Here is an 18,799-nt window from a genome sequence, read left to right as displayed (position 1 = left end):
GATTGCTGGAATTATAGATAGATATTCGGACATTTGCTTTTAAGTTTCGACATCGACGTGACAATATCCTCAAACAGAAAATATTCACAGATAGTGCGGCAGCATAGCTAACCTAATGTGCATTTAGTGATAAAAGCACCAAATTTGGCACACTTGTAGAAAGACATTATGAAGTGATTTGGCTATTTGGCCACCACAGATTTAGCCTCTGAGGGCCGTGGCAAGTTGACATTAAAATGGCTACCAGAGGAATTAAAATGGCTAGGGCTTCTACATTTGTGGAACGATTTCATCGTTTATGGGGTCTATGGATGCGCCTCACCGAGTACGACAAACGTATGGGAGCAGATTTTCAAAATTCGAAATTGTGAAAGGGGGGGGGTGGGTGGAGTGGGGAGGAAAACCTTTTTTTGGGAAATAATTAAAATTTTGTATAATATGCTCGTATAGTCATAACATGGACTCCAATATATTTCTTTGTCATTGCAGGTTGGTGATGGTGGTCGTCGCTTAATAGCAGCCATGTCCAAGAGCTTCAAGTTGGTCGACCCAGAGTGACCTGCCTCAACGTCGTCACATCCACCAACAACGAACTGGAACCTGTGTATCATCTGTCAAGACGACACGAAAGAGACACTGACTCGTCCCTCACAGTCCAAGCGAACAGACGTCGGGAGCAGCTGCATACAGTTCCCTGGCCGAAAATCTGATCAGATTCAATGAACTAAAGGAGCTTCCACGTACTCTTCAGTTACGCCGGCTTGACGAAGGTCACAGAATTGAAGCAGCTATGGTTGCGAACAGTGCTGTTTATCACGAAACCTGTCGACTGAAATATAACAGGACAAAAGTACAGAGAGCCGAAAAGCGAATGAGTGTAACTGCTGATGACAGCCATAATACTGATGCATGCAAGCGCACCAGGTCCCTCTCATCGAGCACAGATAAGTCAAGGCCCCCCTCCTGTTTCTTCTGTGAACAACCTGCAGGCTCAGAACGGCTTCATGAGGCAGCGACCTTCACAATTGACAGGCACGTGAGGGACTGTGCGACCCTCCTTGAAGACAGTGCCCTACTTGGCAAACTCAGTGCTGGGGACATGGTGGCCCTGGAAGCTAAGTACCATGCCAAATGCTTGTCAGGGTTATATAATCGTGCCAGAGCGGCCCGATCTTCTGAAGCGCCAGGAGAAACTGAACCAGAGAAAGCTGTCAAGAGTAGCTTTTGCTGAACTTGTGTTCTTTATTGAAGAGACCAGACAGGATGAGGAGACGGCACCAGTGTTCAAAAGTTAGCAGAACTGGCTCAACTATACCAGTCAAGAATTGAACAGCGAGGCGTCAGGAGCAATACAAGGGTACATTCCACACGTCTCAAGCAGAGACTCCTTGCCCAGTTCCCTGACATGCAATCACACAGCAAGGGAAGAGACATCCTGTTGGCATTAAGAAGATGTTGGCGATGCAATTGCGAAAGCTTGTGAAATGGACAGCGACAATGACGCTATCCATCTTGCACGTGCTGCAAAGGTCGTGCGCTGCCACATGTTTGGAGAAGCCAAGCCTTTCATTGGGTTCCCTGAAGGATGCCAGAAAGAGTCTGTGCCACAAATGCTGCTTGGCCTGCTCAGCATGGTCTTAGAGGGACCCAGCATCAAGGACCAGATGACAGACACAAGCATTGCAGCAGTTACCATTGCTCAAATTGTGTAGTTCAACAGCGTAAAACACAAGCGTATGCAAAGCACCTCACCATCCTCCACTGTACGGCACAGCCCTGCGCAAGAAACTCCTCTTCCAATATATGTGGGGATGATGTTACACGCCCACACGCGCAAGAAGGAACTGGTGGATAGGCTGGTAGACGTTGGCATGAGCATCTCGTATGATCGTGTCCTCCGCCTCACAGCGCAGATGGGGAACTGTGTCTGCGAGCAGTTTCACTTGGAGCAAGTTGTCTGCCCGCCCAAGATGCGTGGAAAAGTTTTTACTACTGCTGCAGTAGACAATATCGATCACAATCCGAGTTCAACAACAGTGAAGTCCTCCTTCCATGGCACAGCTATCTCACTGATCCAACATCCCAGTTTCATGGGAGAAGGTATGGATCGAACCATAGTCATAACTGGAGGATCTGGGGATGCAAGCACGTTCATCCGCCAGCTGCCACAGTGCTACACTGACGTGCCTCCTGTAACCAGCAGTGTCAAGAATGTGCCTGTCCTTGCTGCTAGGGTGACGTCACTTGACAGAGGCTAAAAAGCATACTGAGGAAGAATATCTCTGGCTACACAATGCAAGGCAGGTCGTAGACGGAAATGATGAGGGAGGCGAGAACATATCTTGGGCCGCTTTCCATGCCAGCCACCAGCCACCAGAAGTTAGACCAATCTGCCCCACCGCCCTGCTTCCCATGTTCCAGGACAGTGCCCACACAGTGGCCATGGCGACCTGTGCCGCTGATGCAGTGCCCTCTGGTAGCCATTTTAATGTCACCTGGCCACCATTTCGTAAAATGGCTGCCACGGCCCTCAGAGGCTAAATCTGTGGTGGCCAAATATCCAAATCGCTTCATAATATGTCTTTCTACAAGTGTGCCAAATTTGGTGCTTTTATCACTCAGTGAACAATTATTTTGAATATTTGAGCTGTGCGGCACCACTAAGAGGAGGAATAAAGAATAAGACATGAGCAAACTGAAGAGGCAATCGGACGTGACGTAACGGCACGTGACGAAATATCGGAAGTTATAGTTGTTGTTTGTTTTTTTTAATGCTGCCAATACGCCATTATACGGAAGCTGTAAATTAGAAACACATTCAGCAAGTTCTGTGGTCGTCCGGAAAACGTCAATCAAATATGTCTACATCCGTCAATATGCTTTGGAGGTTCAAAGCACGTTACTCATAGGTTAGAAATAAGTTTTGGGTACGCTAAGCATTACCTCGACGTGTTTCGACTTATGAGTAACTAACAAGTAACGTGACTCGACGTGTGTGCAACAATCGTGTAACGTGCCTACAACACGTTACTCATAGGTTATAAATAAGTTTCGGGTACGCTAATCCTGACCTCGACGTGTTTCGACTTATGAGTAACTTACAATTAACGTGTCGACATGTGTCAACGATCGCATAACGTGCCTACAACTTATGGCCAGCGTATTGGAACGTGCGAGTCATACGCCGGCATACGTCGTAAAATTTCAAGCATGCTAAAGTTTGACGACAACCGCAAAGTACAACGATGAAAGCCAGCGAACTACGACGTATGGCAGTGTTTTTCAGCATGCTCTTAACGTATACAAAACTTACCCATAACGTATTTGACGTGTGCCAGCGTTTTAGACAAATTTTTCATAACTCTGCATACGCTGGCTAAATCGTCAAGGTGCGACAGCGCCTTAAGCGAGGACAGCACCAGGACACGGACACGGACACGGACAAGGACACGGACACACACACACACACACACACACACACACACACACACACACACACACACACACACACACACACACACACACACACACACCGATGAAGAGGAGTTAATGAAAAGAAAAAGGAGAGGAGATGAGGACAAACGGTCTCAATATCTTGCAGGACTGCCCGACCGTGCCAATACGTTTTGGAGGATGCTCCGCTGGGCGATACTTCCCTGACAGCTGGTGCGTCATCTCTTGCTTTGTGGCACTTCGTGCAGCTCGGGTCAGTCCAGAGAATGAGACGCGACCGTCGGGCGTGAAGGGAGGGACTTGGGTGGAGTCAGAAGCCAATGGGTGGAGAGAGGCGGAGTCCGAAGCAAGTGGGCGGAGAAGGGCGGCAAAGTTGAAATGATTTTTTTTTCTTGAAATATATTTTTTTTTTTTTCATCAACCGCTGTCACAACGGGAACCCAACGGGTTCACGGGTCATCTAGTCTATATATAAAGTAGTAGTGTATGTTTGTCCTCTTATAACTCAAGAACTCTGCATCCCAGAGCAAAACTAAAGGCATATTCGGAATCAGGAAGTCTCAGAGGTACTACAACACACCTTAGATGTAAAAAAAAACTAAAATAAATGAAAAAAGTGTCGGTTTTTTGGGCCATTTCAATTTTTCTGCCGCAATTGATTGATTTTCCGTGTCGCGACTTCTTTTATTCACAACCTGATCAAAATAAGATAAAAACAGACCAGTGGATGGACAGACCAGTGAACGTTTACAAAGTTTCTGATCAAAATTTGACTTTCTGATTTTAGATGCCCCGAAGAAGGAAGAGCTCCATTGGTCCCAAGGCAGCTGCAGCTAAGCGAAAACACACCAAGAGACAACAGGAGACTGAAGAGGAGCAAGATGCCAGACTAAATGAACAGGCACAGCGGCAACAGCAGCAGCGACAAAATGAGACTGAAGAGCAGCGATCAGCTAGGCTCAATGAACAGGTTCATCGGCAATAACAGCAGCGAGCAAATGACACTGAGGAAGAGTGATGGAAGACTTGAGGCAATGCATCACCACACTGCAGAAGCACGAGCACTGGCCCAGGCACAAGAGCACAACAATGCCAACAGGGTGGCATTCACGGATGATCCGGCTAACACAACTCATGCAGACATCGGCCGAATGGACTAAGTCTGCACCCACTGCTCTGCTTACAAGTTCAAGGGAGAGACCAAGGGTGTGTGCTGCAGAAATGGCAAGGTCATCCTTGAGCCCTCTCCTGACCTTCCTCGCTTGCTGAAGGAACTTTTCAGTCGAAGGTCCCCTCAGCAAGCACTTCCTTGACAACATTCGGACGTATAATGGCAGCTTTGTGCTGACAAGCTTCGGGCACAAACAAGCTGAAGTCCAGGGCTGGTACCCGAGCTTCCGGATCCAAGGTCAAGTGTTCCACCACATTGGCAGCTTGCTCCCGCCTGAAGAGGGCCAGCCAAAGTTCCTGCAGTTCTACTTCCTGGACTCATGCCAAGGAGCTGGCTGCCAGGAACCACAGAGGCCTCAAACCATACATCCTTGAGATGCTCACTAAGTAGTTTCATGAGAATAACCATCTGGTCCGTGAGCTCAAGACTGCAAGAGATGTACTTGCAGAAGGAGGCAACTCTGAAGAGCGCCACATCATGATCAGAGAGAACAAGCGACCACAAGGATTGCACACACGCCACTACAACGCCCAGTCTGCACCAGAAGTCGCCATCATAATGGACAATGAGCCAGCAGAACCCAGAGACATTGGCCTCAGACTTTGTGATGGGGCATCAGTGAGCTGCATGCATCTTATGATGCACTTCAGTATCCCATAGTGTTCCCATATGGAACAGATGGCTGCAGCATCCATCTGGTGTCCAGGACTGCTACTGAACAGGATGGATGAAAACTCACACAGCTGCAGTACTAGAGCGACCACATCATGGTGGGAGAGGGCAACCACATACTGCAGATGCGACGACTCTTTCAGAAGTTTCTGGTCGATGTCGACTGCAAAATAGAGACAGAGCGACTGCGACTGGGCTTTATCCGTCGGGAGCAAAAGAGCTTGCTTGCTGATAACTACGCCAACCTCCATGACAGCCTCAAGAGCACTGATGACAAACGCTGACAACGACAAAGAAATATGAAATATTGTTGTGGGCCGGGGATCGGCTACGAGCACGACCGCAAGGTAAAGCAGTAGGGTCGACTCTGCTGAACACCCGGAATTAAGATCGTACCTTTCGGAGAACTCTGAGGGTACGGGTCCCTTACCAGACGGTGAATAGTCAATAATTCCACCACGTGGTACAGGGTTATTTGCAAAACTTCAAAATACCTAGACACCACGTGGCGAGCTACCGAGTATTCACACCCTCGATGGCACTCGTACGGGACGAGCCGTATGCGCGCTCGACCTGTGCGTGACCCGCGCAGATGGTCACCGAGCCTCCATCGGTCCCAAATGGACACCCCTACGGCAACAACGGCCTTTCTAATTCCCCAACACGCTCCATGTTAAACCAATAAAAGAAACACAAAAACGAGCTGATACATTTAACAAATAGGGTATTTATTAACAGTAGGTGGAGAAGGAGGGAAGCACGTAAGGGCAGAGGTATCACGACTAATAAGAGATGCAAGGCAAATAATGTACAGCGAAGGCACTTAACAATTTACTATTTAAAGACGGGCCCACCGACACACACACACACACACACACACACACACACACACACACACACACACACACACACACACACACACACACACACACACACACACACACACACACACACACACACACCTGTCCACCTCGTGTGGTTTGGCTGGCACGAGCGAGTCGAGTGAATATACTGATTCTGGCTCACTTTCCCCCATCTTAATGAATGGGGGATTCTCAGCGATTCATATTTTTTTCCCTAAAAAATAAACCCCCTTTTTATCCCAACCTGTTGAATTATCTGCTGTTGAAATATCTAAAACATGCAAGTGAATGGAGATTTTAATAGCCTCCCCTTTTAGCCTCGGAGCAATTTTTTTCAAATAACCAATACATATTGTTAAGCTCACTCATTGAACCTATAAAGATTTGTTCATTCTCAAAATCCTTCAATAGATTAATTTTCTTTGCACAATAATCCCCATCTAAAATATTTAAAAATAACACATTTGAATCTTTATATTTTTCAAGATACCCCTTTTGTGTCATTATGAAATGATAAACTTCTCTCAATGCTCTTGTTTGACCACCTCCTGAGCCTCAGATTATTTTTTGCATAAGCCACGCCCACTTTTCACGGGATATTTTCATAAGCCAGGCCCATTTTCCTAAGCGACGCCCACTTTTCCTAAGCCCCGCCGACTCTTACATCATTTCCAGTTAATCTCTGACTCGCAAAGAATTCACTAGAAAATTCTAGAATGTTGTGTTTTTGAAAAATTTCCCAACAAAGGCTTGCCTGGGCTTGCCCAGGGAATTTCCAAAGGAAACCATGCACACCAGTCTTTCTGTATAAAAGCTTCAAACCCAGACTCCATTTTAAACATTTTTTACTTTTGCTGACAATGGAGTGCTGTGCTGAGCTTGAGTGGGATGACTTTGGAGTTCCTTGGAGTTCTACTACTTGTATGGAACTAAACCTTCAAGTTGGTGTACTGGATTCAAACCTCATATCTATTGAGGTAAGATTTTATTTTCCTATTGACAGAGTTTGATTTAAGCATATAATCATTTAATAATTAAATCACTGAATTAATACATTATTATTTTCTCTCACAGGAAATTGTATCTGAAATTACCGATTTTGCCACAACTTGGGGCGAAATTGTTGGCTTGGTTGAAGACCTCATGAGCGACCAAGACCCACAGAACGAGTTCGTCCTTGATGACCCAACCAAAGAGTTATACCTTGGAGACCAGCAAAATCCTGAAAAAGAGTTTTGCAACAATAGTACTCATTGTGAGTTATCAAGACAATACCCCCTGAACAAGTAATACCTTGATGAGCCAGAATACAAGTTTTACCTTGGAGACTCACAAATTTCAGACATTTTGAAAAATGTAGTTTTCCTTGATGATCCACAGTTATACTATGTGAGATCTATCACTGAAACCCATAAAAATTGGAAAAATGGAGATTTCCTTGATGATCCACAGTTATACTATGTGAGATCTATCACTGAAACCCATAAAAATTGGAAAAATGGAGATTTCCTTGATTATCCACAGTTATACTATGTGAGATCTATCACCGAAACCCACAATATTTCTGGAAATTGTGATTATACCTTGGAGTCTTGGATAGATGGTTATATTTTTGGAGACTTGAAATGTGGGTTCTGGCTTGATAACTCACAATGTGATACGTATCTTGGAAACTCAACAGGAATGTGGTTATACCTTGGAGACTTGGAAAGTTGGGTTTATTTTGGAGACTTGAAATGCTACCACTCTTTGGGATCTAAACCTATCAAGAAAGTTCTTACTCCCCCTTTCTGTGTCATCAAACCTGAAAGCCTTAAAAGACAGAATTGGAAGAAGAGAAAAAAACATTAAAAAAATATATTGTTAGTTCTGGGAAGAAAGTGCAGGCTTACTCCCCCTTTCTACATCATCAAACCTGAAAGCCTTAAATGACAGAATTGGAAGAAGAGAAAAAAAACGTAAAAAATATATATATAGGTGTAAATCATTTTGAAAAAGACATTGTGTTGGGCGAGGGTTGGGGGGTTGGGGTTAAGATTTTGAATGCGAGGGTTGGGGTTAAGATTTTGAATGTGAGGGTTGGGACACACAGACAGACAGACAGACAGACAGACAGAGACACACACACACACACACACACACACACACACACACACACACACACACACACACACACACAAAGGTTAAGCCTTGACTATTCAGTTGAGGATTCTGTGTTTAGGGTTCACAGATCTAAGAACCTCCCCCTTGACACACATATACTGTTTATACACCTCGGACTTGGCCCTCGAGTGTCCACAACGGTGTCTAGTAGGAGGGAGTGAAGCGCCAACCCATTGCACGCGCGCGCACACACACACACACACACACACACACACACACACACACACACACACACACACACACACACACACACACACACACAAACACACACACAAACACACACACAAACACACACACAAACACACACACACACACACACACACACACACACACACACACACACACACACACACACACAGTTAAGCCTTGACTATTCAGTTGAGGATTCTGTGTTTGGGGTTCACAGATCAAAGAACGTCCCCCTTGACACACATTATATACTGTTATACACCTCGGACTTGGCCCTCGAGTGTCCACAACGGTGTATAGTAGGAGGGAGTGAAGAACCAACCCATTGCTCCCATGGGTATTATCTGCTGAGTTTTGTCTTTTGTAATTCCTGTGAATAAAATGAACCTAAAATCTCTTCCCCTTCCAAATCATATACTTTATAAGTCCAAGGAACTGTATCTATCACATCAACAATTTTAAAAAGTTCATTTGTCCACCGCTTTGTATAACCCTTTTCAAAATGAGATTTCCATCTATATATTCTGACGATATCACCAACTTTGAAATTAGGCCTTTTGACTTTAATCTTTTTCATATTTTAATTTTGTAAATGTTTCTGATGGTTTCATATTCGTTGACGTGTGAATCGTGTCATTATACTTATCCACAATATCCTGAATAAAAGATGACCATTCTTGTGAACCGAGTTGTGTGAATTTTTTATATAGTCTCTCTTTTAAGGTATAACAACGGCTTTTAATAAGGTATAAGGTATAACAACAACGGCGTCAATAACAACGGCTTTTCCTTCATTAAAGGTACTGGATAATGTAATACTGTTATTTTTTTAGAAAATTCATAAATGTCTTGTTATAAAACTCTCTACCCTCATCAGTCCACAATTTTTTAGGTTTTCTCTTACTTTTATTAAATATCTGTTGAAAGGCTAACATAAGAGTATTACCTGTTTTGTTTTAAAAGGGACAACCCACGCGTATCTACTCCTCAAATCGATAACAGTTAAAGCATACTTGTACCCCTTATCATTATTGAGTTCAATCAAATCAGCAGACCAGATATAATCAACTTCCTTGGAATAAACCCTCCTTCTCTGAAACTTTGTGAATATTGGTTTATGTTATTCATCAGCTAATTGCTCTTCAATCTTAATGACATCATTAGAGCCTATAAGTTTTTTGAATTTCCAAGTCCAAGTTTCAATTTAGCACTGATCATCTTCTTCATGATGAACCGATCAACTTTCTCTCTCAAGGTTGGATTTTGTATCAGAGACAAATTATACAACATTTCTCTATCAGCTTCATGTTTTTCTTCCAACGTTGTGGTATTCCCATATACAATATCGTGTCTCATGCACGCTTCATCAACCCTATTGATGGGTTTACTCCATGGTTTAGGATTGTCTGCCTCATCTAATCTTTTATCCAAGTTTGTGCCTGGACCACAGAAAGAATACCCCGGTAGATGTAATTCCCCTGGTATTCCAGAAGTTGTACATTTAATTCCTGATAAAAAAAAAACTTTTGTATATCTCCTCCACGTTTGTGTTTGGAGATAAATTGACACTTTTTTGAACCACACACCGAACATGTACCGTTTTGTACAACCCTATTATTTTTACTTTTAAAATATGAGATATTTTTAGTGTTAGTTTTCTTTTTACATTTGAGACAATAACTCATTTATTTATGAGAAAAATTCCGACAGAGTGCAAAAACCTTTTTAGTTTCCAACATGCATATTTGAATCTTAATTTTTAAAACATAAAGAATCCCTAGAAACGTCTTTACTCTCTCCTCCACTTATTTAAGAAAAAAAATGAAAAACTTTAATTGAAGACAATATCTTTGCCTTGAAAGCGATGTCAATAGTCATCGAAAATATTTCGAATAGACTTGTCAATTCTTTGTTTTCCTCCTCGGTGCGTTGAGATTCATTAATTTTCTGTAATACCCCCAATCTTTTTTTTAATATCACTGGTTTCCATATTTTCATATTTATTTATTCTCTCTCTTTCCTCCCTCTCTTCCTTCTTTCTCTTCTCTCTTTCCTCCTTTGTCTCAGCTTCTTCAACTGCTTCCTCGTCCCTTACTATCCTTGAATCGCATACACCCCATAGAATATCATACATATATTCATCGGGATTTCTTGTTATTCCTGTATCCAAAATAATTTTTTTTACAACAGGAAACCAATAAAATTTCTTTTGAATTTCTAAAAGAGCCGAACATTTTCTTAACTTTATAATTTCTTCATTATTGAATATTTTAATTAAATCCAAAGTTGTTGGTTTATCAACATCAGCACAATGCCAATATTTTATTGAAAATACCTCATTCTTATGTTGTGGAACATATTTCTGAAAATACCGAATACCCATTTCTTGAAGGTATGCTTGGACACAGAAATGATAATTTTCTTGAAGCTTTCTTGCTATCATTTATGTATTAGAAATATATGACAGAATAATATTATGACACGAAACACCTCCCCATCTTCCCATAGTTAAATCATTTTGTATTTCCTTACTTATTTTATATAATCCTGTTTTTTCTGTTTTATGATAGAAACTCGGGCAAAACCATTATTATATTTACCCTTATTAAATTATTTCATTTGTTGTTTACGAATCGTGCTTCCACAAAACTCATTCTCGATACCAAGTGGATAATATTCCATTTTAAATGACCAATTATACCCTAAATCATTCATATGATACCCCCATTGTTCTATTCTCATAGAAATGATACACCCTTCTTTATAAAAATTTATTTTAATTCGAACTGTAAATTCTGTATGACCTGGAGATAAAATCAACACTTCTGTATCTTTGGAATACACGGCCGTTTTATTTAAGGATGTATATTGTGATAAATCGCTTAATCTCACCAAGTCATTCGCGTCAGTCGGGCTTGGATAATTTTTTAATTTATAAGCATTTTTCGTATTAATATTTTTTTGTTATACTATATTTCTGTTGTTCAGCCTGTGCCTTTGTGTAATAATTTGATAAATCAATATCCAGTTCTTGGGATACACCAAAGATAGAACAATCTTTACCAACATGTCATTTATATTAGATTTATATTAGATGTCATAAAAAAATTATTTTTGTTGAGTTGAAATAATACATATAGACATAATTGACCACAACACTTGGAATTTAATTCTTGGACTTGAAATGTTTGATAAACACCATTCTGTAAGAATTTTATGACTTCAACAGGTGGTGGAAGACCAAAACTATCAAAATAATATTTGTCTTGAGTATTAAAAATACAAACCCAATGAGAACCGTTCCCATTATTATCTTCTAAGTTCATAATAATATTCTTTCTATGTTTAGGCACGTTTGTTAATTCATCTCTCATACAAATAACCACATCATGAATTTTTAATTTCTTACAATATTTGACAAGTTGTAAATTTGATGTATTCTTTCCAAATTCTTTAAACCACTCATCAATGCTCATTCATTTATTTGAAAGATATAATCCATTACCCCTTTAAGTTAATTTTACACCTGCTTGTGCGATAGAAGAAAGCATATCTCCAACTAACAATCCCGCTTTATCAGGCAGGCTTTCAAGTTTTTCAGCAAAATCTACAATAACACCACTTCCACTAATTTGTTTCTCCAACTCTTTGTTATGTCTTTCCAATTATTTTTGAGACCGGAGTTAAGCCTTCCTTTCATTGTCAGTTTTCACCGCTGTTGAAATACCACCCGTCAATGCTCCAACCACACTTGTAACCAGCAAATAAAGGAATTAGAAATGGGAGAAATCCTCCACTCGTCTCTCTTATTGAATATTTTTTCAACATTGGTTTTGTCATTTTAATTTTAAGTGAGCCAGTCTCGTTCAAGATTTTAACCTGTTCTCTTGTGAGCAAAACATCAATTCTTACTGCTCCTTTTCTCTGATTGGTATTAACGTTAATCGTACAAGGCTTTTGATTTTGAACACAAGATGATAATTTATGAAGATTGATTTGATTAACATATACCCCAGTTGGTACTTTGCCACTCATTTATTTAACAAAAAATTCTGTGAGACTCATCATAACACCATTATCTGTATTAATCTGTCATTCTGTTTCTTCCAAAAGCAAACAATATGTATCAACTTCTTCACTCTCTCCTCTTTCAATGTACAGGTAAGGATCCACTCGATTCGACTTTATCGTATCCTTTTAAGCACTCAGGTCAAACACATAGCTTGTATACAAACTTTTAAATGCTGTCACATCCAAAATAGGTTCTCTATTTCCATTACTTTCAGACACCGTTTGGTAAGACTTGTATGCTTCAGCATAATCATTTTTTTCCCAATTAATTTCCAATCTATCTCGTGGATAAAATGTTCCATCGAGAGAAACACGAAGTTGTTTCACCTTAGTATCATCACTCAATGCATTATTCTTATCTGTAGCAGTATCACCATCTGTTTTTTTTTTTTTAAATGATCCACAGATATCATGGCTTTGCTTCCAGAACACCCAAATTCCACGTGTAAGTGGTTTTCTTTAGTTTAACGTGTTGACATCTTCTTTTGAGGTATGACACATTGAGTGGTTTCTTTGAGTTTCGTCTTCCATTCAACATCTCTTCTGTTTTAAGATCAGGAGTATATTCACTCATGTACCAACTCATTTCATCAATTACAAATGTATTCTGATCACCAAAACCACTACCAACACCAAAAAGTAATCGACTTTCATTATCATTCCTTTGTTGTTGAAATCTAATTTTAAGACCATACAGAACTTTATCATGATCACAAAATCCAAATATACCTTTAAGAGAAACTGCCACAGTAAAACTATTAACTGCTTTTGTATCATCACTATACGCTCCTTTCCTTTGAATATATCCAGGGTCTGTGGTTGTTCCCGTTGACATACCACGAATAAAACCTTCGACAGACCCCTTTCCTATTCTATCACTGAATGAATATAGTGTAAATTTCATCATTTCAGATACAGCAGAGACATAATCAACCGCTTCAACTTCTTGTGTTCCAATGTACAAACGAACACTATCAAACATTTTCCAGAAGAAATCATTTACGAGTGGAGCGTTTGTGTTATTCCCAGCCTTAGTGAATTTAAATTTACACAACAAGAAACTTTCAGATAGATTCAAATAAGTTTGTTGATTATTTATTTCAAAACTTTTTGAACCATTTGCATTCCAGTCTGTTCCAGTTTTTGCATTTACCTTGAAGTAATCTTTTTTTAGTGGAGTTTGAGATGACAATGGTATCATCTAAATCATAGATACGATAAATTGCTTCCATACTTGATTAATTTAGGAAAAAAGATGCTAAAACTTTTGAAAACCTGACCCAAGTATTTGAATTATTTTCTGAAGTTCTTGGGGAGACAACCGAGTTTTGCCATTATTAATTTCTTTTATTGCTTGTAATTTATGAGATTCCTTTTGGGCATCTTTTATGCTCTTTACAGCACCGGTTTCATTTCCCACAGCATAATCAGTTGAACCAATTAGGTCTTTATGTTTAAGAATAGTTGAACCGAAACCCATTAGAGTATCAGTTATCCCATCTCAAAATTGATGCCCGATGCCCCTTTGTCTCTTAGGTTGAAAGTATCCTCGACCAAGATACATACCTTCACACTTCTCGTATGGGAAAAGGAACATCCCATCCCCTGTAATTATTTTATATTTTCCCAACTCGTGTTTCCTCACCATTACCATCGTATTGTTGCGAATTAGCGCCCGCCGGCGTGCGATCGGCCGTTCGACTCGAATGACGGCCGCCTCGCCCACCGGAACGGACAATTCTGTCATGACCCTCTCGGAACAACGCCGAGAGCCAGTCACGGGTGGGGGTTTAACCCCACCACGACCGTGCCAATTGCCCACCCGCGCAGTATAGGGTTGCTCGCCAAATTCGATCTATCTAAGTACCTGCGGGGATGGTCGACCGGGCGATCTTACCTCGCCGCAGGCCGACTCCGGACACGAACCGCTTAAGCGGTCCGTTCCGTGCTATCGGGATAACCGAGCGGTGTTATCGTCGGCCTCGACGGTTCCGATTAATTATCGGGCGTTTTAAGGCCACGACGAACCCTTTTACGTGAAGCACGATGGAGAGTCAATAAAGAAAAGACAAAGCGAAACGGGAAAACAGTTCACACAATGCACATTTATTACGCAACACACGGAAAGCACACATATACAGCCAAACAGTCAGAATGCACCTATATCCGGAAAATAAAAGAAACAACGACGCAGAGTTACAACCAAATACGCGTACAAACGGCAACACTTACACAGTTCTAGTTTACAAGACACGGCGCCACACAAATTTACTCAAAAGCAAAGGAAAGAAGCCACCCTCATAGGCAAGGGGGCAGATGGGCCTGTAGGCCAATATGTGCGCGGGACCTGAAGGAGCGGCCAGGTCCGCGAGACTGGGTGGATCCTACACGAGTCCTCGTGGCGCGTTGGCGGACGAGCCGCAGACGTGGCCGCGTGGCTGTGCCCCGACTCCGTGCTCCTTCGCGGGTTCCGTTGGCACGACGTTTGGAGTGGGGTGGGAACGGGGGCCCTTGGTTGCACTATCTCAGCGTGGGGGAAAAGGGAGAATTGTTGATGCTCTGGGGGAGCGAGAATGGCTGGCTGGCTTAGGTCCCGCGATGAGCGATCTCCCCCCCCCCCGCGACCTCGTCGCTGACCGCCGTCCTTCTCGCCTCGAACCCGAGCTCCTTGGCCTCTTCCCCCAACTCTCCTCAGCCGACTGCAGAGCCCAACACGGTGCCTCCGCCACCCGACTCCACTCTCTGCCACACTCCGCCCGATGACTCTCTTCCAAAAACTCTCACTCGCTGCCCCAAAACTCTCTGCCACCAAAACTGACTCTGCCACGATTCGTCTTGCGCTCGGCGTTTTATAGGCCGGCAGGAGAACCCATATGCAAATTTCCGGATCAGGATGAGCTCGGGGACGGAGCCACGCTCGCCCATTGGACGGAGGAAAAGTGGGTGTGAACCTCCCCGATCCTAGAATTTGCATATTTTGATTTCACACGGACGCACCTGGAGGCAGGGCCAAGCCGCTCCACGCTTGCTGATTGGACGGATCAGAAGTGGGCGTGTAGCATTCTTGATCCGAATTCTCCCTCGGAAAGGCCGCTATTTGCACTCGCGGCTCGGTGCGTATCTTGAACGAGCACAAGACAGCCCGACGCTCAGTGTTCACAGGTGGGGCGGGAATGTCCGTAGAAGGAGAGAGGTGAGGGTGGTGGAGGGTTTTTGGTGGTGGTTTGATGGTTATGACGGTTCAAAATAAAGATAGAACAGAAAAACGGCTATCTCAAAGCGTCGCAGCCCGAATGAATCACATAAATTCCCTCTAAACACGGGTTTGGGGCTATCTACACATGTACGTAGAGTTATCTCACCTTCGTGACCTGAATGGTGGTTTGTGAATTTCCACAGCCGTAACACTACCCCCTCCCCTTTTTACAGACTCGTCCCGAGTCGTCAAATTCTCGTGTGCCATCATGTGTCGTTCTCCCCTGGTACGTTTTACCTTTGGATCCCTGAGTGCGACATTCATGGTATTCGTGTCCCCAAAATAAATAACCTGAGGGCTGAGTAACTAACTAAACAAACCCACTCACTCAGACGACAAATAAAATTGCCGGCGCTAGGACAGACATGCCGGGGGCGCACTCATATTTATAGTACATCTTAACTTACAAATTTTACACTAAACCATGGCCCAGGATCAATGGACTCTGCAAAGAGAAAACAGTCAGCAGGGAGCCAGGCTGCTCGCATGCAGTCTCTGGCTCATGCAATGCAGGTGGCAGGGAACGTGGCCGGCTGCTCCCACGCAGTCCTAGGCCTCGCCCTTTTAAATTGAACACAGTGAACAACGGCGCATGGGCTGCGCAAATGCAGTCTCCTTGTGCGGCTGCCTACAGGGCAGTCCCTGCAACACGTGCGATGATCTGACGCAGCAAACAATGTTGCAAGGGCCGCCAATGCGGTCCCGTTATGAGGCTGCCTACAGGGCAGTCCCTGCAGCTTGCAAACTGTTGCTTGATGATCCTGGTGCACATGGCAATGAACGGGGTGGGGGCAAAGCAAGGTTGAACGGGGCTGGTGAACAGGGGCAGTGGGCATGGCATGGCAAAGGCAGCAGGCAAACACAGCCTGCAGAACCAGGCCGCTGCAGGCAAACACAGCCGGCAGACGAACTGGCCGACACAGGCCTTGCAGCACAGCAGCTGCAGACTATACGGCCGGCACAGGCCTTGCAGCAAAACAACAGCTGCCGATGAAGTGGGCCGGCACAGGCCTTGAAGAAAAACAGCCAGCCGGCAGATGAAGCTGGCCAGCCTTTGCCTTTCAGTGGAGGTTGGTGGAGGGAGTGCGGTGGTGCTGGCCACTCGGAAGGCGGGCTCGGACCTACCCTACGGTCTCCCTCCCAACCTATCGCCTTTGCCTGTCACTGTCCATACCCACTCCCTTAATTTGTAAAACCCAATTAAGCTCCAATTAATTTTTTTTTCTATACCTCCCACTATAATTCGTCCCCTAACCCCCTTTATCGTCCTTGTTCGGCTAACCATTTCTGTCACAGAGCCTACTCCCACACCCTACGTTCCCTTCGCGGAGGGGAACAAGGGAGAGCTAGCGTCCTGTGTCGAGGCCCAACGAAGCCCCCAAGATGGCATCCCCAGACTTCAGCGATCTAACCCAAAGTGGGTCCAGCGGCCCACAACGTGGGTCCAGCGGCCCACAACGAGAGCGAAGGGATGGATGGTGCGGAGGGGTACACTTCCAATCTACCCTAACCATTATCTCTTAAACTACCCCGGGGCTTTCAACAAGCACCTCTCACTTAAGCTATTGGTTCTAAAAACCCAGATTCCCATCGCCTGTGTTGGTGTCCTTACAATTTCGGGCCTCGCCCCCCAATTTTCTTTCCGTGCCCTCACACGGTCTCATGGCTGGGATGCGTGGCACCCCTTGGCAGGCACGACCCTCTGCCGATTCTCCAGCTATGGCACCCCCGGGCACTACACTGCCTCCGAGCCTACCAGCTCCCTAAACACTGGGGAGTGCCCTCCATGGCAACTCCCCTGAAATGCTCACGTGGCAGGCTGGCTTCCCAGGCCCCTTTCCGAGGGTCACCCGTGCCCACAACACTGCCCACGCGGCTAATGGCGCCCGGGCCCCCGCAGCATGCGGGCGCACCCGTGCCCACTACGCTATCCCGGCCCCCCATGGGCCCTTGGCCGACCGCGGCTGCCTAGCCTGGTGCCCGGGGTACCGACTCAGCGATACTCACCTTTCGCAGCCATGCTCCCAGCCAGTCAACAGGGCTCCTGCACCCCTCCAAATGGGTATCGAGCCTACTTTCCCACCAACAGCAAAACGACTTCCATTTTGTCAATTTAACTAACCCAGCTAACTCACTTTACACTAACCCCGGGGTCCCTTGGGCGGGAGTCACGCCTCCCCCCAATCACTCATCGCACCATGCATTCCCCATTCACTCAGACCCGCTGGCCTCACTCACTCATCATGTACTCACCTCACAATTCTTCAACACACACACCGTTGAACTCTGCCATCCTTCTAACTACCTCCCCTAACTACCTCGTGCTCCCACGTCGTCCCTTACACTACAACACGTTCCTTTTAACACTACATAGCTAAGCTACGTCCCCTCTACACATTCACTGTCAGTCACTGTCTCCAAATCCTAAAATCACTTTCCCAACCTAAATCTCAACTAAAACCTTCCACCTGATCCATTCCATGGCCCCATGAGGACTTACCCCTGCCCCATGGAGCCGGTCCAGCTAAGCTAACTCTTCCCCCGAGCTAGGTTCATCCTGTGCCCTGGCCAAGGGGATCATCCACCCCTTGCCCAGGAATCCTGTTCACCCGAAAGCGAGGCTTGCTGTTTTTTTTTTTGTTTTCATCGCGCAGCACCAGCGTGGAAACTCGCAACCTGCGCACCAGCGCGGCAATTCACAGCCGCGCACCTTTGGCGTGACGTCATGGCAGCTGTTCGCGTCCCTCGTCCCTCTTGGACGGTACCATCCGGCAGGGATTCACCCTCCTGCCGGATTCCAACCATACACACAGCCATGACGCCACCCGGCGCTTAAAAAAAAAAAAAAACACAAGCCTCACGTCTCGAGGGGTTCCGCACGCGAACACATGTGCTCTGCCCGTTGCAGCTTCACACACACATTCGCGTGGAGAACCCGACTGGTCCAAATCCGTTTACCTG

At 44.4% G+C, this 18,799-nt stretch overlaps 1 protein-coding gene and 1 pseudogene across 3 annotated transcripts in view; one reads left to right on the top strand and one right to left on the bottom strand.

Annotated features, from left to right (window-relative positions):
* The first annotated feature begins 576 nt into the window (after positions 1 to 576).
* On the top strand, positions 577 to 2,258 carry LOC147028755 (uncharacterized; annotated as a pseudogene).
* The window catches only part of LOC147028754 (uncharacterized), a 120,808-nt gene continuing 103,781 nt past the window's right edge, over positions 1,773 to 18,799 (bottom strand). For all 3 annotated transcript variants that reach the window (XR_015057699.1, XM_085879450.1, XM_085879448.1), the window contains one exon: positions 1,773 to 7,381. Coding sequence is in view for 1 of the 3 variants with exons in the window: in XM_085879448.1 (XP_085735574.1) it covers positions 7,301 to 7,381 (81 nt within the window). In the remaining 2 variants the exon portion in view is untranslated. The remainder of the gene's footprint in view (positions 7,382 to 18,799) is intronic.

This window comes from Eptatretus burgeri, chromosome 4 (assembly GCF_056783735.1).
Source record: "Eptatretus burgeri isolate ZD-2024b chromosome 4, Ebu_testis_v1, whole genome shotgun sequence".
NCBI lineage: Eukaryota > Metazoa > Chordata > Myxini > Myxiniformes > Myxinidae > Eptatretus > Eptatretus burgeri.
The sequence above is the reverse complement of the archived record's forward strand: the minus strand, read 5'-3'. Positions and strand labels throughout refer to the sequence as shown.